The 26479-nt window shown below is 45.3% G+C and overlaps 1 protein-coding gene across 9 annotated transcripts in view; it reads right to left on the bottom strand.

The window, feature by feature from the left end:
- Nucleotides 1-26479, bottom strand: part of COLEC10 (collectin subfamily member 10) — a 205677-nt gene that overhangs the window by 47224 nt on the left and 131974 nt on the right. For 3 of the 9 annotated variants that reach the window (XM_056522654.1, XM_056522653.1, XM_056522651.1), the window contains exon 2: nucleotides 3747-3915. The exons of 2 other annotated variants lie outside the window; for them this stretch is intronic. In XM_056522654.1, coding sequence (XP_056378629.1) covers nucleotides 3747-3876 — 130 coding nt within the window. In that variant the 5' untranslated portion in view covers nucleotides 3877-3915. Of the gene's footprint in view, nucleotides 1-3746; nucleotides 3916-15275; nucleotides 15414-15649; nucleotides 15729-15749; nucleotides 15824-26479 lie in introns of those variants that run through there. 4 more of the 9 variants (XM_056522655.1, XM_056522650.1, XM_056522652.1 and 1 more) reach the window with 4 other exon arrangements.

The raw sequence follows: 26479 nt of genomic DNA, 5'->3' as shown, positions 1-26479 counted from the left end.
TACACATTTTTCGTCTTCACGGGTTGCCTACGCAGATCGTCTCGGATAGAGGCGTCCAATTCGTGTCTAAATTCTGGAGGGCTCTCTGTAAACAACTCAAGATTAAATTAAATTTTTCTTCTGCATATCATCCCCAATCCAATGGACAAGTAGAAAGAATTAACCAGGTCTTGGGTGATTATTTACGACATTTTGTTTCCTCCCGCCAGGATGACTGGGCAGATCTCCTTCCATGGGCCGAATTCTCGTATAACTTCAGAGTCTCTGAATCTTCCTCCAAATCCCCATTTTTCGTGGTGTACGGCCGTCACCCTCTTCCCCCCCTCCCTACCCCCTTGCCCTCTGGTCTGCCCGCTGTGGATGAAATTTCTCGTGACCTTTCCATCATATGGAGAGAGACCCAAAATTCTCTCTTACAGGCTTCATCACGCATGAAGAAGTTCGCGGATAAGAAAAGAGCTCCTCCCATTTTTTCCCCTGGAGACAAGGTATGGCTCTCCGCTAAATATGTCCGCTTCCGTGTCCCTAGTTACAAGTTGGGACCACGCTATCTTGGTCCTTTCAAAATTTTGTGCCAGATTAATCCTGTCTCTTACAAACTTCTTCTTCCTCCTTCTCTTCGTATTCCTAATGCCTTTCACGTTTCTCTTCTTAAACCACTCATCATCAACCGTTTCTCTCCCAAATCTGTTCCTCCCACTCCTGTTTCCGGCTCCTCGGACATCTTCTCCGTCAAAGAGATTCTGGCATCCAAAAAGGTCAGAGGGAAAACCTTTTTTCTAGTTGATTGGGAGGGTTGTGGTCCAGAAGAGAGATCCTGGGAACCTGAGGACAATATCCTAGACAAAAGTCTGCTCCTCAGGTTCTCAGGCTCTAAGAAGAGGGGGAGACCCAAGGGGGGGGGGGTACTGTTACGCCGAGCGCTCCGGGTCCCCGCTCCTCCCCGGAGCGCTCGCTACACTCTCCTCACTGCAGCGCTCCGGTCAGATCCACTGACCCGGGGCGCTGCGATACCGCCTCCAGCCGGGATGCGATTCGCGATGCGGGTAGCGCCCGCTCGCGATGCGCACCCCGGCTCCCGTACCTGACTCGCTCTCCGTCGGTCCTGTCCCGGCGCGCGCGGCCCCGCTCCTTAGGGCGCGCGCGCGCCGGGTCTTTGCGATTTAAAGGGCCACTGCGCCGCTGATTGGCGCAGTGGTTCCAATTAGTCTGATCACCTGTGCACTTCCCTATATCACCTCACTTCCCCTGCACTTCCTTGCCGGATCTTGTTGCCATCGTGCCAGTGAAAGCGTTTCCTTGTGTGTTCCTAGCCTGTGTTCCAGACCTCCTGCCGTTGCCCCTGACTACGATCCTTGCTGCCTGCCCCGACCTTCTGCTACGTCCGACCTTGCTTCTGTCTACTCCCTTGTACCGCGCCTATCTTCAGCAGCCAGAGAGGTGAGCCGTTGCTAGTGGATACGACCTGGTCACTACCGCCGCAGCAAGACCATCCCGCTTTGCGGCGGGCTCTGGTGAAAACCAGTAGTGACTTAGAACCGATCCACTAGCACGGTCCACGCCAATCCCTCTCCGGCACAGAGGATCCACTACCTGCCAGCCGGCATCGTGACAGTAACACACTATGCCGCCAGGGACTCAAATCATGCAGTGCCAGCCGTGTCCTCCTGCTCAAGCCAGTAAATATCTGAAGTTTGCTGGAGACGATTTGGATGATCGAGAAGAGCATTTGGAGAATGTCATATGGTCAGATGAAACCATGGTAGAACTTTTTGGTAAAAACTCAACTCGTCGTGTTTGGAGGAGAAAGAATGCTGAGTTGCATCCAAAGAACACCATACCTATTGTGAAGCATGGGGAGGGAAACATCATGCTTTGGCGATGTTTTTCAGCTAAGGGACCAGGACAACTGATCCGTGTAAAGGAAAGAATGAATGGGGCCATGTATTGTGAGATTTTGAGTGAAAACCTCCTTCCATCAGCAAGGGCATTGAAGATGAAACATGGCGGAGTCTTTCAGCATGATAATGATCCCAAACACACCACTCGGGCAACAAAGTAGTGGCTTCGTCAGAAGCATTTCAAGGTCCTCGAGTGGCCTAGCCAGTCTCCAGATCTCAACCCCATAGAAAACCTATGGAGGGAGTTGAAAGTCCGCGTTGCCCAGCGACAGCCCCAAAACATCACTGCTCTAGAGGAGATCTGCATAGAGGAATGGGCCAAAATCCCAGCAACAGTGTGTGAAAACCTTGTGAAGACTTACAGAAAATGTTTGACCTCTGTCATTGCCAACAAAGGGTATATAACCAAGTATTGAGATGAACTTTTGTTATTGACCAAATACTTATTTTTCACCATAATTTGCAAATAAATTCTTTAAAAATCAGACAATGGGATTTTATGGATTTTTTTTCTCATTCTGTCTCTCATAGTTGAGGTTATACCTATGATGAAAATTACAGGCGCCTCTCATCTTTTTAAGTGGAAGAACTTGCACAATTGGTGGCTGACCAAATAAGTTTTTGCCCCACTGTATATATATTTTATAATATATTTATAATATATATATATATTTATATATATATATATATATATATATATATATATATATATATCATATATCTGTCCATGCTTCTCTAGAAAAATGCTTTTTATTCTGTGGTGAGTCAAAGAGGCTTTGCCCCTGAAGTGCTCAGGGCTGGAACACCTCCTTACCCCCCCCCCCCCCTCATCTCTTTTTCGTGCTTGATTGACAGTCAGCAGTAAGCGGCGGGGGTCGTGACATCACAACACGGACCCTCAATGCAAGTCTATGGGAGGGGGCATGGCGGCCGCCACGCCCCCTCCCGTGGACTTGCATTGAGGGGCATGATTTCACAAGGGGGCGTGGTTGTGACGTCACGACCCCTGCCACCCGCTCCAAGCATTCGGAACAAAATGTTCCAAACGCTGGGGCAGCAGAGTACCCCTTTAATTCAAAGAGGTTGGGTTGTCCCAAGATCAGAAGTTATAACTAGCTGATTGTTGGGGGGTCAGACAGCTGAGACCTGCGCTAATCCAGAGAATGATAGAAATCGTCCGACAAATTAATGGAAATGAGCAGCCAGTCTTCCATTTATTCTCTATGGGCCCTTTGAACATTACTCAAAGTCTGCAAAGTCAGATGTACAATGAATGGTGTACTGTCTGCCCAAGAACACTGTGTTCCATTTATTTATTCATTTTGGGGACAATTTTCCTCTATTCGTAGCAGTTGGATCCCCACAGATCACCTAGTTATATCCAATATCCAATGTATTTTGACATAACCCCTTTAATTGAAAGTAGAAGAAATAAAGCATCAGAAATTCCAAATCCCATAAATATAACTAGCGCCAATGGATCTCAAATGCTATTCTGAATCCTTCAGCAATGGAATAGGTGGTTTGGTGGTCACAATACATAAACCTCAACAAGTATTTACATGACACATTACTGATCCATAAAGCTTAAATCCCCCATGTAAAATAATTCTGAGATGATTGTACAACTGCAGTCCTATGTAAAGCCATTGATCACATGAGGTCATGACTGTCCCAAATGGTGTGAGAAGGTTTGTAGATGGTAATAATACAATAAGGTATTTGGTATATATTTTATAGATCAAGTTCTATTTGACTCGAGAACCCATCTCAAATGGGCTCCTTTGACCTCAATGTAATCTATCACAAATATACACCAATCAAATATTAATGTCAATAGCTCACCTTTGGGTCCAGGTAGGACTGTATGCGTGGAACAGACATCTAAAGCAGATCGGTTCTCGGCCTCGGAAGAGGAGACATCTCCAGGGAGGAACACAAGCAAAGTAAGGCATAGAGTCACTTGACACAACATGGTGGAGAAGACTTCTGAGATGTATACTTTCCCGGATGGCTGTTTGTAAGGAAGACAAGTAATTAGTGTTAACCAATTACGGCTGACACATTATCTTCCAGCCGTCTGCTCAATGTCAGGAGTAGTTATCTCAGCCTGACAGATGTTTATATTCATTAATCTGTACATGATGGAGCATTCCCAGCTAAAGACTCAAGTACATGGGAAAATACACTAATTGCCATTCTCCCGACTCGGAGATGTAATGGAACGTCTTATTTGTAGAAATGTCTCAGAGCCTTTTAGAAAAAGGTAATTTGGACATAAGGTAATATGTTGTAGCTTAGGGACGAATTAGATAAATTCCTTGTGTTCTGAAGAGATTGCAGATGTTTAATGAAGCCCAACTGAGCCCACAAACAAGACAAAATGCTAAGGTGACTGCTGTAAAGCACAGACAGACACGGACAAAATTGTTGGTACCTTCTGTTAAAGACAGAAAAACCTACATTGCTCCTGAAATAACTTGAAACTAACAAAAGTAATAATGAAGAAAATGTACTGAAAATAACTGATAGAAAATAGAGATTGATTTTGAATTGTGGTTGAAATTAATAATTTTCAAAAAAATAAATTGAAACTGCCCTGGACAACAATGATGTTCCCTGAATTTAATATTTTGTTGTACAACCTTTTGGGGCAGTCACTGAAATCCAGCAATTTCTGTAACTCTCAATGAGACTTCTACACTTGTCTCCAGGTATTTTAGCCTCCTCCTCATAAGATCCTGCTCCAGCTGTCTCAGGTGTGAGGGTGTCTTCTCCAGACTGCAGGTATCTTGTCCCACTCCTCATAAGATCCTGCTCCAGCTGTCTCAGGTGTGAGGGTGTCTTCTCCAGACTGCAGGTATCTTGGCCCACTCCTCATAAGATCCTGCTCCAGCTGTCTCAGGTGTGAGGGTGTCTTCTCCAGACTGCAGGTATCTTGGCCCACTCCTCATAAGATCCTGCTCCAGCTGTCTCAGGTGTGAGGGTGTCTTCTCCAGACTGCAGGTATCTTGGCCCACTCCTCATAAGATCCTGCTCCAGCTGTCTCAGGGGTGAGGGTGTCTTCTTCAGACTGTAGGTATCTTGGCCCACTCCTTTTATAAGGTCCTGCTCCAGCTGTCTCAGGTGTGAAGGTGTCTTCTCCAGACTGCAGGTATCTTGTCCCCCTCCTCATAAGATCCTGCTCCAGCTGTCTCAGGTGTGAAGGTGTCTTCTCCAGACTGCAGGTATCTTGGCCCCCTCCTCATAAGATCCTGCTCCAGCTGTCTCAGGTGTGAGGGTGTCTTCTTCAGACTGTAGGTATCTTGGCCCACTCCTTTTATAAGATCCTGCTCCAGCTGTCTCAGGTGTGAGGGTGTCTTCTTCAGATTTGGCCCACTCCTTTTATAAGATCTTGCTCCAGCTGTATCAGGGGTGAGGGTGTCTTCTTCAGACTGTAGGTATCTTGGCCCACTCCTTTTATAAGATCCTGCTCCAGCTGTCTCAGGTGTGAAGGGTCTTCTCCAGACTGCAGGGTTCAGCTCCTTCCCCAGATGTTCAATAGGATTCAGATCAGGTCTCATAGAAGCCACTTCACAATAGTCCAATGTTTGGCAACTAAGACCAAGCTTCCTGACACTGGGCAGCACATTTCTCCAGAATGTCTTAATAGTCTTGAGATTTCATTGTACCTTGTACAGATTCAAGACACCCTGTGCCAGGTGCAGCAAAGCTCCAAAACATATCCGAGTCTCCTCCATGCTTCTTAGTAGGTGCAGTGTTCTTTTCTTTGTATGTTTCATTTTTGTGTCTGTGAACATAGAACTGATGTTACTTGTCAAAAAGCTTCAGTTTTGTCTCATCTGTCCAAATAACATTCCCCCACAACGTTGTGCCTTGTCCTTCGGACAGAGGAGACAAAATTTGAGCTTTTTGACAAGTCACATCAGTTCTATGTTCACAGACACAAAAATGTAACATACAAAGTGCTCTTCCTTGCACAAAGGCGGAATAAGCGGTCCTGCTGCTTCCTCCACGTCTCCAGATGTACTGGCCTGTCTCCTGGTTGCGCGTCCATGCTCTGGACACTACAAACCTTCTTGCCACAGCTCACATTGATGTGCCATCCTGGATGAGCTACACTACCTGAGCCACTTGTGTGGGTTGTAGACTTCATCTCATGCTACCACTAGAGTGAAAGCACCGCCAGCATTCAAAAGTGACCAAAACATCAGCCAGGAAGCATAAGAACTGAGAAGTGGTCTGTGGTCACCACCTGCAGAACCAATCCTTTATTGGGGGTGTTTTGCTAATTGCCTATAATTTCCACCTGTTGTCTGTTCCATTTGCCCAACAGCATGTGAAATTGATTGTCAATCAGTGTTGCTTCCTGAGTGGACAGTGTGATCTCACAGAAGTGTCATTGACTTGGAGTTACATTGTGTTGTTTAAGTGTTCCCCTTTATGTTTTTTGAGCAGTGTAGTTTTTGTGATGTCCTACAGTGTAGTAGAGAACCACAGGTACTGCAAGAAACTAACATTTATTCTTGATCATTGTCACTATTATATCATTTAGCTGGTTCACATTTGTCATAAAAAAAACAACTTTTTAATATTTCCCAAACCTGTGGCAATATAATTATATAATACACGTAATATGATTCCAAGCTTCATTCAGGGTACGGATTTGGTTTTCACTTCTCTGGGACAAAAATTCAGCTCACTACCTTAATTCTTTATATACCGTATTTTTTGCCGTATAAGACGCACTTTTTCTTCCCCAAAACTGGGGGAAAAAAGTCGGTGCGTCTTATACGGCGAATACACCCCTATCGCGGGGGTCCCTGCGGCCATCAACGGCCGGGACCCGCGGCTAATACAGGACATTACCAATCGCGGTGATGCCCTGTATTAACCCTTCAGACGCGGCGATCAAAGCTGACCGCCGCGTCTGAAGGGAAAGTGACACTAACCCGGCTGTTCGGGACCGCCGCGATTTCACCGCGGCGGTCCCAAACAGCCCGACTGAATAGCCGGGTTAGTGCTTACAGGACACCGGGAGGGACCTTACCTGCCTCCTCGGTGTCTTCTCCATTCAGGGATCCCCTGTATGGCCGGCGCTCTCCTTCCTCGTCATCACGTTGTCGCGTACGTGCGTCGGCGTGCGTAACGACGTGATGGCGGCGACGGGGTGCGAGGATACCCGGCCGGCAGCAGGGACGTTCCGGAGCGACGGGGACACGGCGACAGCGATGGAGCGACATCCAGGGCAGCGGTGACGGGTCCGGAGCGGCGGGGACACGTGAGTATTAAATCCTATGCAGTAGTCTTCAATCTGCGGACCTCCAGATGTTGCAAAACTACACCTCCCAGCATGCCCGGACAGCCAACGGCTGTCCGGGCATGCTGGGAGTTGTAGTTTTGCAACATCTGGAGGTACGCAGGTTGAAGACCACTATTAGGTTCAAAATCTTTAATTTTTTTGATTTTGCACCTAAAAATAGGGTGCGTCTTATACGCCGGTGCGTCCTATAGGACGAAAAATACGGCATATAAGGGAATCATAAGTTAACCACCATTTGCCAATGTTTATCCTATTCACAGGATAAGGGATAAGTGTCTGATTGTGCGTTGGGGGTCTGACCATTGGGTCCCCCGTAACCTCCAGAATGACGCAGGGGACTCTGCAATCTCCAGAGCGACATGCATTCTATATGAGAGTGCAGGAGACAGCCAAGTGCTGTACCCAGCTGTCTATGGCCCTCCAATACAGAATGCACAGAGGAGGCTTGTCAACCCCCCTGCACTATGCACAGGGAGATTTTTTGGAGATTGTGGGGGTTCCAGTAGTTGGACCCCCGCGATCAGACACTTAGACCCTGCTAAAATCATTTATCAAAAGCTTTTTTCAAAACTATAGTGGCAACATGATATATATCGAAAAATGTTCTTTCTTATGCTTGGAAGACGTTCCTGCCGGCAGCCATGGTAGAGATATGAAGTTTGAAAGGTGTCCTGTAAGTAGTCCCGTGGGCGGTAACCATCCTCGTCTTCTCTGGCTGTGATCACACCCTCACAGCGTAATGAATAACCTGCGTCACCACTCTGCTCCCTATGTAAACGGAGCAGAGTGATAATGAAGGCCATGCCCGGGCTGTCAATCACGATGAGTGGGTGTGGTTACAGCCCGAGCAGACAGGACTGGCAAAGGGTGGTTCCCGGCCAGGGGACTACTTACTGGCCATCGGGAGACACCTTTTTAAACTTCATATCTTGACCATTGCTGCTGGCAGAAACGTCTTGTGTGGATCATGAGGAAGAAAATGTCCATTGTAAAAGCTGATGTCAAGTTCCCTTTAAAGTATAACCCTGATGTTGGTCTGTCAGCAGGATATCTGTTTAAAGGGGTACTCCGGTGGAAAACTTTTTTTTTAAATAAACTGGTGCCAGAAAGTTAAACAGATTTGTATATTACTTCTATTAAAAAATATTAATCCTTCCAGTACTTATTAGCTGCTGAATACTGCAATGGAAATTCTTTGCTTTTGGAACACAGAGCTCTCTGCTGACATCACGAGCTCAGTGCTCTCTGCTGACATCTCTGTCCATTTTAGGAACTGTTTTCTATGGGGGGTTTCTCCTACTCTGGACAGTTCTTAAAACGGACAGCAGATGTTAGCAGAGAGCACTGTGCTCGTGATGTCAGCAGAGAGCTCTGTGTTCCAAAAAGAAAATAAGTTCCTTCCTAAGTACTGGAAGGATTAAGGTTTTTTAATAGAAGTAATTTACAAATCTGTTTAACTTTCTGGCACCAGTTGATTTAAAATAAAAAGTTTTTCACCGGAGTACCCCTTTAAGGGTAGGGTGACACGGAACAGATCTGAAGCTTATTTTTCACGCTGCGGATCTGTCGATGACGGACCCTCCAGCTGTTCTTGCTCGAAGCGGCAATCCACACAGCAACCTGCAAGTTGCCTCTCGCATGCGCAGTATGCAAGCACACATCGCAGCTGCTCTCGGCCTAGCTCAGGGAGCAGGGGAAGTGGCTGCAATGTCTGCAAGTAAACTGCGCATGCGCGCGGCGACTCGCAGATCGCTTTGTGTTTGCTCGTAGCGGCAGATTGCCACTACAAGCAGGCACACTGTAGGGTCAGTCATCAGCGTTTCGTGTGACCCTACCCTTAAAGGGGTACTCCGCTGCTCAGCGTTTGGAACAAACTGTTCCAATTGCTGGAGCCGGGAGCCAGTGACATCATAGCCCGGCTCCCTCATGACATCACGCCCCGCCCCCTCAATGCAAGTCTATGGGAGGGGGCGTGACAGCCGTCACGCCCCCTCCCATAGACTTGCATTGAGGGGGCGGGGCGTGACATCATGAGGGGGCGGGGCTATGACCTCACAAGCTTACGGCTCCAGCAATTGGAACAGTTTGTTCCATGCAAGTCTCTGCCGATCCATATCCTGATGGCTTTACGCTTGGGATACAAAGTTGCCGGGAGATTTAAACAGATTTCTAGCTGCAAAACCATCATCGGAGTTACGCTTTACATTTTAAAAAAAACAATACAAAGCACATTTAAATAAATGTATCATATTATTCATAAATAGCCAACTAGATAAAATAAAAAAGCATAGATACTATTAAGTTGATCTCAAACAAAGTTCATTCAGGCATATATGTGTTTGTTTTCATATCCTTCAATCCCTCTGATACAGAAAATAAAATCCGACACGTCCTACACTGCAGTGTTCCGAAGCTCTTCAGTTTGGATGGTGGAATTCCCGCAGCTCAGCCCAGATCCACATATGTTTTTGTTTGAGAACATGAAGACCCTTCTCGGCTACTGCTGTTTACATTACTTATCTGAAAAATGTGGCTGTCCCCCCCCCCCCCCCCCCTCTCCTTGTAGGGCTTATATTATCCCTTCGTAATGAATAACTTCAACTACCGGTTTCACAATAAGCAATAAAGAAAACATTTTTTTACAATATATGAAAAATTATATAAAAATCCAGAACATTGCTGAATAAATCTTCCTGTAAAATTTCATGTAAGATGGAAAAAAACAAAAACAAATGTCATTAAAGTGGTTCTATTTTTTTTTTTTATCAACTGATGCCAGAAAGTTAACCCTTTACGTCCTAAGTCCGTTCCCTGTCTATAACGTGGGGTCCCGGCGGGGCCCCGCGTCATAGCGGGATGGTCCCGGCACCTATTCACAGCCGGGACCCGCGGCTAATAGCGCGCGGCCGCGATAGTTCGGTCACGCGCTATTAACCCTTCCGATGTGGCGCTCAAAGCTGAGCGCCGCATCGAAAGTGAAAGTAAATGCTTCCCGGCTGCTCAGTCGGGCTGATCGGGGTCATCGCGATAAAATCTTCCGTCGGTGTCCGGGCTCCGATTGATTGCTCCATGCCTGAGTTACAGGCTGGAGCAATCAACCGCCGATTACACAGCTTGTTGTCATGCAACGGCAAGGCAATAATCTGTGTATGCAATCTGCCATTGCAAGCTCATAGGTCCCTATAGGAGCTATGAGCTCGCAAAATAAAAAGTATAAAAAAAAAAAAAAAGTTAACCCTTTCAGGTATTCCCTTCTGAATTAAAAGTTTAAATCAACCGGCATTTCCTAGTAACAAAATAAAACTGTGTAAATATAAATAAATACATGTGGTATCAACACGTGCGGAAATGTCGGAATTATAAAAATATACCGCTTTTAAAACCGCACGTTCAATGGCGTACGCGCAAAAAAATTCAAAAGTCCAAAATAGCACATTTTTGATCACTTTTTATACCACTAAAAAGTGAATAAAAAGTGATCAAAAAGTCTGATCAGAACAAAAATGGTACCGATAAAAACGTCAGATCACGGCGCAAAAAATGAGCCCTCATAGCACCCCGAACACAGAAAAATAAAAAAGTTATAGGGCTCAGAAAATGACAATTTTAAACGTATAAATTTTCCTGCATGTAGTTATGATTTTTTTCTCAAGTAATACAAAATCAAACCTATATAAGTAGGGTATCATTTTAACCGTATGGACCTACAGAATAAAGATAAGGTGTCATTTTTAACAAAAAATTTACTGGGTAGAAACGGAAGCCCCAAAATTTACAAAATGCCCTTTTTTCTTCAAGTTTGTCGCACAATGAATTTTTTTTCAGTTTTGCCGTGGATTTTTCGGTAAAATGACTAATATCACTGTAAAGTAGAATTGGTGGCGCAAAAAATAAGCCATAATACAGATTTTTAGGTGCAAAATTGAAAGGGTTATGATTTTTTAAAGACAAGGAGGAGAAAACGAAAATGCAAAAACGTGAAATCGCTCAGTCCTTAAAGGGTTAAACATTTGTTTTGATTTGATTTGCAAATTACTTCTATTAAAAAATCTTAATCCTTCCAGTTCATCAACTGCTGTATGCTCTCCAGGAAGTTGTGTAGTTATTTCCAGTCTGACCACAGTGCTCTCTGCTGACACCTCTGTCCATGTCTGGTACTGTCCGGAGCAGGAGAGGTTTGCTGTGGGGATTTTCTTCTACTCTGGACAGTTCCTGACACAGACAGAGGTGTCAGCAGAGAGCACTGTGGCCAGGCTGAAAATAATTACACAACTTCCTGTGGAGCATACAGCAGCTGATAAGTACTGGAAGGGTTAAGATTTTTATATAGAAGTAATTTACAAATCTGTTTAACATTCTGACACCAGTTAATAAATAATAATAATAATAATAATAATTTCCCCCGAAAAACCCCTTTAATAAGTAATGACAATTATTAAGAAAAAAATGATCATGAATCAATTAGAAGGATTTAAACACGTAAATCTACTAAACAATCTAATAAAGCCAAGGCTCTGGATCATTGATGACTGTAACACTGTGTAAAAAAAAATTAAGATGTTTTAAGGTTGAAAAATAGTAATAAATAAAGTAAAAACATATTTGCAGAAAGTATAGACAGGGGAGGAGGGGGATACTTTTTACAATTAAATGTGGCCAGGCTGAGGCAAAACACAATTAACACCATGTACTCACTTTTCCCCCGATTCCCCAACAATGATATTCCAACGGAGCCAGGTCCTGCTTTGAAGCACTTCCAGATTTTGACACAAATAAGTGCACCACTCATCTAGTCAGTGGCCATAGCAGTGACCACTGACTGTCAGAGTGCGCACTGCCTTGTGTCGAGGCTGAAATGGGGAGTAAGCTTTTACACCTGTTCACACTGGTGCTGCGCTGTGCGGCGTCCATTGCTGCCGCGGCGCCGTGTCTGTGGGGAGGCGCGGCCCAGGGTCTGATTTGGGGCTGCTCTGCCAGTGGGTCGTTCTGTGGTGACCCAGTAGAGAATCACCTGTTCTTCTGTACTCCTGCCCATCCTGTGTGGCAGATGCTGCCTCAATGTCCGTCTTGGGCCCACTCTCCTCAGAACTTTCTATAATGCACTATATTATTCAATGTCATATAAGGGTTAATGTATTATTGTGGTAGCTTGGGGGTGTAGGGTGTAGGTGGTGTAGCTGTGCAGTGATGAAAGGGTGTTGGATTAACCCTTAACTATCGTGACGCCAGCGTGCGGGTTCTTCCTCAGTATATATATATATATATATATCCTACCGCCACCCGTCCCAGGAACGATAGGGAGGAATAAAGTATTGTCCACAACCGGGTGTTTAGTAAACTGTAGATAACTTTACTGCAGCTTTTATGCAGGTTGACAATGGCAAACAGTCTATACAGAAGAGTGGTCTGTAAGTTCCTCACAGTTGGTTGGGACCTTGTAGTTTATAAGATCTGAGTCTGGAATTACGCTGTTCCGCTGGATTTAGGGGAATTGTTTAGGTCCAGCAGTCACGCAGGATTAACAGGATTTAGATTTGGTAAACTCAAGGTTAGTAAGTTGCAGCAGTGATAGGATTCAGGCCTGGTTCTGTCTTTAGATTTGTGCTGAACTCCGATCGCTGTCATGTCCCGGGGGAAAGAGAGCAAGAGATTGGTTACAGCGCCCCTATATGGAGAGGGGCAAGCTTAGAGCTTATTGGTTCCCACCAGCTGTCACAAAGCATTATGGTACATCATGTGACCACATCACGTGCCCTGGAAGGTCCTTAAGCTTAACCCCTTAACGACGCAGGACGTATATTTACGTCCTGCGCCGTCTCCCGCGATATGAAGCGGGATCGCGCCGCGATCCCGCATCATATCGCGTGGGTCCCGGCGCTAATCAACGGCCGGGACCCGCGGCTAATACCACACATCGCCGATCGCGGCGATGTGCGGTATTAACCCTTTAGAAGCGGTGGTCAAAGCTGACCGCCGCTTCTAAAGTGAAACTGAAAGTATCCCGGCTGCTCAGTCGGGCTGTTCGGGACCGCCGCGGTGAAATCGCGGCGTCCCGAACAGCTGATCGGACACCGGGAGGGCTCTTACCTGCCTCCTCGGTGTCCGATCGACGAATGACTGCTCCGTGCCTAAGATCCAGGCAGGAGCAGTCAAGCGCCGATAATGCTGATCACAGGCGTGTTAATACACGCCTGTGATCAGGATGAGAGATCAGTGTGTGCAGTGTTATAGGTCCCTATGGGACCTATAACACTGCAAAAAAAAAGTTAAAAAAAAGTGTTAATAAAGGTCATTTAACCCCTTCACTAAAAAAAGTTTGAATCACCCCCCTTTTCCCATAAAAAAAATAAAACAGTGTAAAAAAAAATAAAAATAAACATATGTGGTATCCCCGCGTGCGTAAATGTCCGAACTATAAAAATATATCATTAATTAAGCCGTACGGTCAATGGCGTAAGCGCAAAAAAATTCCAAAGTCCAAAAAAGCGTATTTTGGTAACTTTTTATAACATTAAAAAATGAATAAAAAGTGATCAAAAAGTAATATCAAAACAAAAATCATACCAATATAAACTTCAGATCACGGCGCAAAAAATGAGTCCTCATACCGCCCCGTACATGGAAAAATAAAAAAGTTATAGGGGTCAGAAGATGACATTTTTAAACGTAAAAATTTTCCTGCATGTAGTTATGATTTTTTCCAGAAGTGCGACAAAATCAAACCTATATAAGTAGGGTATCATTTTAACCGTATGGACCTACAGAATAATGATAAGGTGTAATTTTTACCGAAATATGCACTGCGTAGAAACGGAAGCCCCCAAAAGTTACAAAATGGCGTTTTTTTTTCGATTTTGTCGCACAATGATTTTTTTTTCCGTTTCGCCGTGCATTTTTGGGTAAAATGACTAATGTCACTGCAAAGTAGAATTGGCGACGCAAAAAATAAGCCATAATATGGATTTTTAGGTGGAAAATTGAAAGGGTTATGATTTTTAAAAGGTAAGGAGAAAAAAACGAAAGTGCAAAAACGGAAAAACCCTGAGTCCTTAAGGGGTTAAAGGGGTATTCCAGGCAAAAACTTTTTTTTTATATATCAACTGGCTCCGGAAAGTTAAACAGATGTGTAAATTACTTCTATTAAAAAATCTATCTTAATCCTTCCAATAGTTATTAGCTTCTGAAGTTTTCTGTCTAACTTCTCAATGATGATGTCACATCACGGGAGCTGTGCATGATGGGAGAATATCCCCATAGGAACTGCCCAGCTCCTGGGACGTGAGTCATCAGAAAGCAGTTAGACAGAAAACAGCAACTCAACTTCAGAAGCTAATAACTATTGGAAGGATTAAGATTTTTTAATAGAAGTAATTTACAAATCTGTTTAACTTTCCAGAGCCAGTTGATATATAAAAAAAGTTTTTGCCTGGAATACCCCTTTAACTTAACCTTAATAATAGTTATGGGAGAATACGATCTCCTGCTTTACAGTCTATGCGCTTGTCCGGCCCAGGCTCACTGATTTGTGTGCGACCCCGGTCCTGGATGCGCATGCGCTGGCACTTTGATGTTATTTTTGCCTCGCTGAGTCTCGTGCGCATGCGCCCGTCTGTGCAGAGTGACGTAGGTGCACACACGTCACTTCCCCACTGTGCGCCTGCGCCCGAGACATTGTCATGGCTCCTATCGCGCCGGCCGCTGCTCATTATAGGTAAATTTACACCTTCGGTCATTGATTGGTCCATCATAATGTAAATAGCATGCATTGCTAACCCATAGACACTCTCTGACGAAGCGAAAGCGAAACGGCGTAGTGGTTGGTGTGTTCTCTGACAGTGTGAGTATCAGTGATGACTTTGCATGTGCTGCGGTGGCCTTTGCCCACATGGGGTCTGTTGTAGAGATATTGTATTAGGGCACGTATACCAGTATCTGGTGACTGATTTGGCCCTCAACGTGCCCACCTGATCTCTCTGCATCACTGCAAAGTTCATGTTCTTTACTTCACCACATGTATTCTCATCTCTTGTATCTGTATATTTTTGTCCTACCTGATGTACTGTATATACTGGATGGCATTCGTTTCTCGTAGCCTGTTATGTACCTATTAGAACCTCTGGTATTTGCCCTCCAAGAGACTGACCTCAATCAGAGAACACACTTTTGTCCGGCTGTTATTGATCCTTATTTCTATGTCATTTTAATCATGTTTTTATGATTATGGTCGCTTAATAAAGTTTGAGATTTTACTGGCTAAATTTATTGTTTGGTGATACTTATTGATAGGACATATTAGTAGTCATGTGACCTAAGGTCCTGGAAGTACTATACACATTATAAAATATATACAATTTATATACATCAAACATAATAAAATTAAAGAAGGAAGAGGTGACTAGGGGTTATCCCACCAGGAGGATCCTACCGGTACATAGGAACTCTGACTTTGGGGACTTAGCACACAAGGTACGGTACGAGGTACAGTACCGGGACACCACATTATATTTTCTGTGCACTTGTGTTACCTTAAGAAACCTGTTGTCAAGGACCTTGTTGTTAAGGGAAGTATGCAGAGGTGAACATGTGACTTATCTGCCCAATGGGAAGGCTCTAAATTGTCCCCTTGTATACTGTAGCTAGACTTTACAGTTCAGTTCTCAGCTGTGGTACATTTGGTGAGAAGTGGAGTCTGTCTGTGAGGTGAATCTGAATGGAGGCCTGAGGCCTAGTCCAGCAATCACGAATCAACTACAAGTTAACCCCAGTACCCAGGTGAAAGTCAAAGCCTTGTGGTAAGCCTGCAGTCTTGGGGATATAATTCAAGTCAAGTCCAGCAAGTTAGTCAAGTCCAAGTAACTCCAATATAGCGTGGGCTGCATACAAGTCAGGTCAGTCATATTCAGCACAATCAACTATAAGTCCCAGAAACAGAGAATGTGTCAGCACATAAGAACCATTTGGCCCATCTAGTCTGCCCAATGATCTGAATCCTATCAATAGTATAGCCCTGGCCCTATCTTATATGGAGGATAGCCTTATGCTTATCCCATACATGCTTAAACTCCTTCACTGTATTTGAAGCGACCACTTCTGCAGGAAGGCTTTTCCATGCATCCACTACTCTCTCAGTAAAGTAATACTTCCTGATATTACTTTTAAACCTTTGCCTCTCTAATTTAAAACTATGTCCTCTTGTGGTAGTTTTTCTTCTTTTAAATCTGCTCTCCTCCTTTACTGTGCTGATTCCCTATATGTATTTAAAAATCTCTATCATATCCCCTCTGTCTCTTCTTTCTTCTATACATGTTAAGGTCCTTTACCCTTTCCTGGTAAGTTTTATCCTGCAATCCATGTACTAGTTCAGTAGCTCTTTTCTGAACTCTCTCTAGAGTATTTATATCCTTCTGGAGATACGGCCTCCAGAACTGCGCACAATACTCCAAGTGAGGTCTCACCAGTGTTCTGTACAGCGGCATGAGCACTTCCCTCTTTCTACTGCTTATACCTCTCTCTATACATCCAAGCATTCTGCTAGCGTTTCCTGCTGCTCTATTACATTGTCTTCCTACCTTTAAGTCTTCTGGAATCATTTCTCCTAAATCCCTCTCCTCAGATACTGAGTCCAAGCTCAATGACTGTAGCTTATTGATAAGTCTTCTATGTGGGACAGTGTCAAAAGCCTTACTAAAATCTGCGATGTTATGCGATGTCTACTGCCCCTCCGCCATCTATTATTTTAGTCACCCAGTCAAAAAAATCAATAAGATTTGTTTGACATGATCTTCCTAAAGTAAACCCATGTTGTTTCTCATCCTGCAATCCATGGGATTTTAGATGTTCCACAATCCTATCCTTTAGTAGGGTTTCCATTAATTTCCCCACTATTGATGTCAGACTTACTGGCCTATAGTTGCTTGATTCCTCCCTACTACCTTTCTTGTGAATGGGCACAACATTTGCTAATTTCCAATCTTCTGGAATGACTCCTGTTACCAGTGATTGATTAAATAAATCTGTTAACGGTTTTGCTAGCTCACCACTAAGCTTTTTAAATAATTTGCTAAGAAGCCTTAGATCAAGGCGCATGTTGTAGATGTGCGACCATGCCTGGTTTATTTTTCTCTACTTGAATTCATAATAGAAGATTCACTTGAAGATTGATTCAGATGATGGATTATTCTCTCCGAGCAATCTTAAATGAAGAATCACAAGTTAAATGATAAAACTATATAACTACCATAAAACTACAGGGTGGGCCATTTATATGGATACACCTTCATAAAATGGGAATGGTTGGTGATATTAACTTCCTGTTTGTGGCACATTAGTATATGTGAGGGGGGAAACTTTTCAAGATGGGTGGTGACCATGGTGGCCATTTTGAAGTCGGCCATTTTGTATCCAACTTTTGTTTTTTCAATAGGAAGAGGGTCATGTGACACATCAAACTTATTGGGAATTTCACAAGAAAAACAATGATGTGCTTGGTTTTAACGTAACTTTATTCTTTCATGAGTTATTTACAAGTTTCTGACCACTTGTAAAATGTGTTCAATGTGCTGCCCATTGTTTTGGATTGTTAATGCAACCCTCTTCTCCCACTATTCACACACTGATAGCAACAGCGCAGGAGAAATGCTAGCACAGGCTTCCAGTATCCGTATACACTGCTATATACACTATATACACCGCAGGAGAAATGCTAGCACAGGCTTCCAGTATCCGTATACACTGCTTTATACTACGATATACACCGCAGGAGAAACGCTAGCACAGGCTTCCAGTATCCGTAGTTTCAGGTGCTGCACATCTCGTATCTTCACAGCATAGACAATTGCCCTCAGATGACCCCAAAGATAAAAGTCTAAGGGGATCAGATCGGGAGACCTTGCGGGCCATTCAACTGGCCCACGATGACCAATCCACTTTCCAGGAAACTGTTCATCTAGGAATGCTCTGACCTGACACCCATAATGTGGTGGTGCACCATCTTGCTGGAAAAACTCAGGGAACGTGCCAGCTTCAGTGCATAAAGAGGGAAACACATCATTATGTAGCAATTTCGCATATCCAGTAGCCTTGAGGTTTCCATTGATGAAGAATGGCCCCACTATGTTTGTACCCCATATACCACACCATACCATCAATGTTTGTGTTCCAACAGTCTTGGAGGGATCTATCCAATGTGGGTTAGTGTCAGACCAATAGCGGTAAACTGAGGGTCCTGTTCCAATATTTGTTTTGCCCGTTCTGCAGCACCTCAAACTACGGATACTGGAAGCCTGTGCTAGCATTTCTCCTGTGGTGTATATAGTATTATATAGCAGTGTATACAGATACTGGAAGCCTGTGCTAGCATTTCTCCTGCGGTGTTGCTATCAGTGTGTGAATAGTGGGAGAAGAGGGTTGCATTGACAATCCAACACAATGGGCAGCACATTGAACACATTTTATAAGTGGTCAGAAACTTGTAAATAACTCATGAAAGAATAAAGTTACATTAAAACCAAGCACATCATTGTTTTTCTTGTGAAATTCCCAATAAGTTTGATGTGTCACATGACCCTCTTCCTATTGAAAAAACAAAAGTTGGATTCAAAATGGCCGACTTCAAAATGCCTGCTATGTTCACCACCCATCTTGAAAAGTTTCCCCCATCACATATACTAATGTGCCACAAACAGGAAATTAATATCACCAACTATTCCCATTTTATTAAGGTGTATCCATATATATGTCCCACCCTGTATGTATCATAATCACACAAAGTAAATATGAATAGCAACATTTAAATTGACAATAACTATTACTTCCTCCACCATGATTCTCATTAGAGCCATTGGTAAGCAACAAGGACACTGCATGCACAGTTGGGAGAAGTTTCCTTTCCTATGGACTGACCTTCAGATCCTTCTTGAACAAATATTTAAAGGGGTTCTCCGGAGGAAAAATAGGCTGCGCGGCCGGCGATAGGCTGAGCGCCATGTGACGCTTCGTTACACCCGGAAGTATGAAGAGGATGGACCGGAGGACCGATCAGCTGTAGTGGCGCTCCGCGGGAACCCAGGGAGGTGAGTGATAGTTCATTTTCATTTATTTTGCAGCCCGGGCAGGACGGAGCAGGAATACTCTGCACTAGAGTACTCCTTTAAGCATAGCGTAAGGGGGCCTTTAGATATAGTGATTTTGCTACAATGACCATTCCTATACCGAAACTACATGTCCACCTGTTTATTATTTATTAGGTATTTCGGACCAGAAATTTGCATGAGTACTTACAGTATACCCACAGACCATAAAAAAATAAAAAAATCCCTATAACTTCTCCTCCGTACCCACGCCGAGGCCTCTTCATCGTTCGCTTTGATATCCAGAGTGGTGCGGGATCTTACTTTCTTTTCCCTGAAGATATTTAAATCAGTAGATACGTCTGTCAGATATCAGGGTTGAAGCATACAGAACTGTCAATACAGCTCTAGGGCATAATAAAAGCTGTAACCCAGGATCAGTACATGATAGATTTTTCAATAAATTCACAATATTGGTCATCCTGTCTATGAAGATGTATCCTATCAGTTCTATATTCCATTTCTAAATAAAAATATGTTAGTGCCATAATTTAGGGTCATGATTAGAGATGAGTGAATGTTTGAAAAATTTGATTCAGCCAATTCGCCGGATTTTCCCAAAAAATTTGGTTTGACCGCATTTATTTGCGGCAAATCGCTATTAAAAATGGCTATTTCTGGCCTACAGAGAGCCTCAATAGGGGTGTAGAGCACTTTGCCTTGTCCTAACACGTATAGGGAGTGTGCTGTGTTAGTGAAATAATACTGTCATTCAGTATGACCTGCAGATTACAGGCATTGCTATTAGAATCACTGCTACAGAGCATCGATATTCGCAGCAGGGAGATCGTATGGCGTCAAAATTTAAGAGAATAATAAAGAGATTTTTTATGTAATTTTAATTTAATTTAATTTGAATTTATTTAAATTTCTTGAGTACCCATTCTGATGAGCATGGAGCTGGCAGTCCTCCACCAGGTGGGATACCACCTGTTCCAGCTCCTGCCCCTCAGTGCCCCACCGACCATGAAAGTGCGAATGTTTCATTTAATCAGTTATGGTTAATTGTTATCGCTCCAAGCTGTTCCATTGGATTCTTGGGATAATTCCACAGGTAATATGACGTCGACAACCATAGGGCCTCAGTCTGGAAAAGATAATATCGATTTTTTTTAAATTTAAGATTTCTATTAGATTCCCATGTTTAACGTCCCAGTGTTTACTTTGAACTAATACTGTATAACCACAAAACCCAATCTAACAAGGACTCACATGGCGGCCTAGAGGTGGCAGCAGCATGAGGAGACCATAATCTAGCAGAATGACACAGCCTTGAATTGGCAGCAGCCCGAGGAGACCATATAGTGGCAGAACGACCCAGTCTGAAGGTCGCAGCAGCCTGACAAGACCATAGGGCCTCACAATAAAGATTAAAAGATATTTTTGAAATTTTAAATTGAAGATTTTAGATATATAAAAATTTTATAAGTTTAATTTAAGGTGCCAGCGGCATAAGGAGACCATATGGTGGCACAGTGACACAGCCTGGAGCTGGCAGCAGCCTGAGGAGACAATAGGGCTTCACAATCCCTACGATTAACAGATGAATTTTAAAATTGAAATTGAAGTTTATGGTAGCTAGTGCTACCATAAAATATTTTTAGGTAATGTCCCAGGCCCAGCAGCATCAGTAAACCATATAGTATGAGGAGACCATATAGTGTCTGAATGGCACAGCCTGGAGGTGGTGAAGCATGAGGAGACCATATAGTGTCCAAATGGCACAGCCTGGAGGTGGCTGCAGTATAAAGAGACCATATAATGGCTGAATGGCACAACCTGAAGGTGACTGAAGCATGAGGAGACCATATAGTGGCTGAATGGCGCAGCCTGGAGTTGGCTGAAGCATAAGGAGACCATTTAGTGGCTGAAGCATGAGGAGACCATATAGTGGCTGAATGGCACAGCCTGGAGGTCCGGAGGAATGATGTGTTGCGGAGAGGCTTCCACTTCAGAGGCATCTGAAGAACGAGAGAGGGCATCGGTCCTAATGTTCTTGTCAGCAGGGCGAAAATGGATTTCAAAGTTAAAACGGGCAAAGAACAACGACCACCTAGCCTGGCGAGGGTTCAGACGTTGGGCAGACTGGAGATAAGAGAGATTCTTGTGATCAGTGTAAATAATAACTGGATATTTGGATCCCTCCAGCAGGTGCCTCCATTCCTCAAGTGACAATTTTATGGCCAGTAGTTCTCGATCACCAATGGAGTCGTTTTTCTCTGCCGGAGAGAAGGTCCTAGAAAAGAAACCACAAGTAACAGCATGTCGGGAAGAATTTTTTTGTAGGAGTACTGCCCCAGCTCCCACCGAGGAGGCGTCTATCTCCAGCGAGAAGGGCATAGATGGATCAGGTCTGGAGAGTACGGGAGCAGAAGAAAAGGCAGTCTTGAGATGATTGAATGCGTCTTCCGCTTGAGGAGACCAGGACTTAGGGTTGGCGTTTTTCTTGGTTAGGGCCACGATAGGAGCCACAATAGTGGAAAAATGCGGAATAAATTGTCTGTAATAATTGGCAAACCCCAAAAAACGTTGGATAGCACGGAGTCCGGAGGGGCGTGGCCAATCCAATACGGCTGATAGTTTATCGGGGTCCATTTGTAGTCCCTGGCCAGAGACTAAGTATCCTAGGAAGGGAAGAGATTGACATTCAAAGAGACATTTTTCCATTTTGGCATATAATTGATTGTCCCGAAGTCTCTGAAGAACCATGCGGACATGCTGGCGGTGTTCTTCTAGGTTAGCAGAAAAAATCAAAATATCGTCTAGGTAGACCACAACACAGGTATATAGAAGATCACAAAAAATGTCATTTACAAAGTCTTGGAAGACGGCAGGGGCGTTGCAAAGCCCAAAGGGCATAACCAGATTTTCAAAGTGTTCATCTCTGGTGTTAAACGCGGTCTTCCACTCGTCCCCCTCCCTGATGCGGATGAGATTATATGCACCTCTTAAGTCCAGCTTGGTAAAGATGTGGGCGCCTCGTAGGTGATCAAAGAGTTCCGAGATAGGAGGTAGGGGATAGCGTTTTTTTACAGTGATTTTATTAAGTCCGCGGTAATCAATGCAAGGGCGTAAGGAGCCGTCTTTTTTGGAAACGAAAAAAAAATCCAGCTCCAGCAGGGGAGGAAGACTTGCGGATAAACCCCTTTTTTAAATTCTCTTGGATGTACTCCGACATGGCTTGTGTTTCCGGAGCAGACAGAGGATAGATTCTGCCCCGGGGTGGAGTAGTACCAGGGAGGAGGTCAATAGGACAGTCAAAAGGCCTGTGAGGAGGCAAAGTCTCTGCTTGTTTTTTGCAAAAAACATCAGCATAATCCAGATAGACCTTGGGAAGACCAGATATCGGAGGAACCACAGGGTCTTGACTGACAGTACAGGGAGCAGGCTTAAGACAGTCCTTGTGGCAAGTAGTACCCCAGTTCTTGATCTCCCCGGTGGTCCAATCGAGGGTTGGGGAATGGCGTTGAAACCACGGTAGTCCAAGAAGAATCTCCGAAGTGCAGTTAGAGAGTACCAGAAATTAAATTTTTTCGTGATGGGGTCCAATGCACATTAAGAGGGGTTCCGTGCGGTAACGCACAGTACAGTCCAATCTTTCATTATTAACAGAGGCGATGTAGAGGGGTCTGGCGAGACTGGTCACCAGGATGTTGAACCTGTTGATGAAAGAGGCCAAAATAAAATTTCCTGCAGATCTGGAATCCAAGAAGGCCACAGCTGAGAAGGAGAAGGTAGAAGAAGAAATCTGCACAGGCACAGTAAGACGTGGAGAAGCAGAGTTCACATCAAGAGCTGTCTCATCTTTGTGCGGAGTCAGCGTGCGTCTTTCCTGACGTGGAGGTCGGATAGGACAATCCTTCAAGAAATGTTCGGTACTGGCACAGTACAGGCAAAGGTTCTCCATGCGGCGTCGTGTCCTCTCTTGAGATGTCAAGCGAGACCGGTCAACTTGCATAGCCTCCACGGCAGAAGGCACAGGAACGGATTGCAGTGGACCAGAGGAGAAAGGAGCCGGGGAGAGAAACCGCCTCGAGCGAACAAAGTCCATATCCTGGAGGAGCTCCTGACGCCTTTCGGAAAAACGCATGTCAATGCGGATGGCAAGATGAACAAGTTCATGCAGGTTAGCAGGGATTTCTCGTGCGGCCAGCACATCTTTGATGTTACTGGATAGGCCTTTTTTTAAAGGTCGCGCAGAGGGCCTCGTTATTCCAGGACAATTCGGAGGCGAGAGTACGGAATTGGATGGCGTACTCGCCAACAGAAGAATTACCCTGGACCAGGTTCAGCAGGGCAGTCTCGGCAGAAGAGGCTCGGGCAGGTTCCTCGAAGACACTTCGTATCTCCGTGAAGAAAGAGTGTACAGAGGCAGTGACAGGATCATTGCGGTCCCAGAGCGGTGTGGCCCATGACAGGGCTTTCCCAGACAGAAGGCTGACTACGAAAGCCACCTTTGACCTTTCAGTTGGAAACTGGTCCGACATCATCTCCAAATGCAGGGAACATTGTGAAAGAAAACCACGGCAAAATTTAGAGTCCCCATCAAATTTGTCCGGCAAAGATAAACGGAGGCTGGATGCGGCCACTCGCTGCGGAGGAGGTGCAGGAGCTGGCGGAGGAGATGATTGTTGAAGCTGTGGTAGTAGCTGCTGTAGCATCACGGTCAGTTAAGACAGCTGGTGGCCTTGTTGTGCTATCACCGTGGTGAGGTCAGCGACAACTGGCAGCGGGACCTCAGCGGGATCCATGGCCGGATCTACTGTCACGATTCGGCTGGCTGGAGGTGGATCCTCTGTGCCAGAGAGGGATTGGCGTGGACCGTGGCGGTGGACCGGTTCTAAGTTGCTACTGGTATTCACCAGAGCCCGCCGCAAAGCGGGATGGTCTTGCAGCGGCGGTAGCAACCAGGTCGTATCCACTGGCAACGGCTCAACCTCTCTCACTGCTGAGATAAGCGCGGTACAAGGGAGTAGACAAGAGCAAGGTCGGACGTAGCAGAAGGTCAGGGCAGGCAGCAAGGATCGTAGTCAGGGGCAACGGCAGGAGGTCTGGAACACAGGCTAGGAACACACAAGGAAATGCTTTCACTGGCACAATGGCAACAAGATCCGGCAAGGGAGTGCAGGGGAAGTGAGGTATAAGTAGGGAAGTGCACAGGTGACGGTACTGATTAAAACCTCATGCGCCAATCAGTGGCGCACCGGCCCTTTAAATCGTAAAGACCCCCGCGCGTGCGCCCTAGGGAGCGGGGCCGCGCGCGCCGGGACAACACAGACGGGGAACGGGTCTGGTAAGCGAGTCGGGATGCGCATCGCGAGCAGGCGCGTCCCGCATCGCGAATCGCATCCCGGTTGGGAACGTTATCGCAGCGCACCCGGTCGGCAGGTCCGACCGGGGCACTGCGAATAGGAGAACGCTGTGAGCGCTCCGGGGAGGAGCGGGGACCCGGAGCGCTCGGCGTAACAATGGCTGAATGGCACAGCCTGGAGTTGGCTGAAGCATAAGGAGACCGTTTAGTGGCTGAAGCATGAGGAGACCATATAGTGGCTGAATGGCACAGCCTGGAGGTGATGAAGCATGAGGAGACCATATAGTGTCCGAATGGCACAGCCTGGAGGTGGCTGAAGCATAAAGAGACCATATAATGGCTGAATGGCACAGCCTGAAGGTGACTGAAGCATGAGGAGACCATATAGTAGCTGAATGGCACAGCTTGGAATTGGCTGAAGCATAAAGAGACCATATAGTGGCTGATGCACAGTCTGAAGGTGACTGGAGCATGAGGAGACCATATAGTGTCTGAATGGCACAGCCTGGAGGTGGTGAAGCATGAGGAGACCATATAGTGTTCAAATGGCACAGCCTGGAGGTGACTGAAGCATAAAGAGACCATAGAATGGCTGAATGGCACAGCCTGAAGGTGACTGAAGCATGAGGAGACCATATAGTGGCTGAATGGCGCAGCCTGGAGTTGGCTGAAGCATAAGGAGACCATTTAGTGGATGAAGCATGAGGAGACCATATAGTGTCCGAATGGCACAGCCTGGAGGTGGCTGAAGCATAAAGAGACCATATAATGCCTGAATGGCACAGCCTGAAGGTGACTGAAGCATGAGGAGACCATATAGTGGCTGAATTGAATAGCCTGGAGTTGGCTGGAGCATGAGGAGACCATATAGTGGCTGATGCACAGCCTGGAGGTGGTGAAGCATGAGGAGACCATATAGTGTTTGAATGGCACAGCCTGGAGTTGGCAGCAGCATGAGTGGAACATATAGTGGCTGAATGGCACAGCCTGAAGGTGGCTGAAGCTTGAGGATACCATATAGTGGCTGAATACCACAGTCTGGAGTTTTTGGCAGCATGATGAGACCATATAGTTTCTTAATGGCACAGCCTTGAGGTGGCTGAAGCATGAGGAGACCATATAGTAGCTGAATGGCACAGCCTGGAGTTGGCTGAAGCATGAGGAGACCATATAGTGTCTGAATGGCACAGCCTGGAGGTGGCTGAAGCATGAGTAGAACATATAGTGGCTGAATGGCACAGTCTGGAGTTTGTGGCAGCATGATGAGACCATATAGTTTCTTAATGGCACAGCCTGGAGGTGGCTGAAGCATGAGGAGACCATATAGTGTCTGAATGGCACAGCGTGGAGGTGGCTGAAGCATGAGGAGACCATATAGTAGCTGAGTGGCACAGCCTGGAGTTGGCTGAAGCATGAGGAGACCATATAGTGGCTGAATGGCACAGCCTGGAGTTGGCTGAAGCATGAGGAGACCATGTTGTGGCTGAATGGCACAGCCTGGAGTTGTATGTGATTTTCACCCCAATATTTATTTTTAACAGCATACAAAATGACTGTTGTCTCAGATTTTTCCCAGGTTGCAATGCCGCCGAGACCTGACTCACTAGTCAGCTGATGACAGGGAGCCTGTCTGCTTCCATGGGTGGAGCGATTACTTGGTGGGAGAGAGATCAATCTGCAACTAATGCAACAGCTGTAGGCACCCTGATTGAAAACCACAGGTCTTTTGAATGGATGCAGCTCATTTGTTTTAATGGGTGGGGTGGCTGATGTGTGTTTGTGTGTGTGTGTGTGTGTGTGTGTGTTGGGGGGGGGG

Source organism: Hyla sarda, chromosome 5 (genome assembly GCF_029499605.1).
Source record: "Hyla sarda isolate aHylSar1 chromosome 5, aHylSar1.hap1, whole genome shotgun sequence".
In the NCBI taxonomy this organism is placed as follows: domain Eukaryota; kingdom Metazoa; phylum Chordata; class Amphibia; order Anura; family Hylidae; genus Hyla; species Hyla sarda.
Note: the sequence above shows the minus strand (reverse complement) of the source record. Positions and strands in the feature narration are given on the sequence as shown.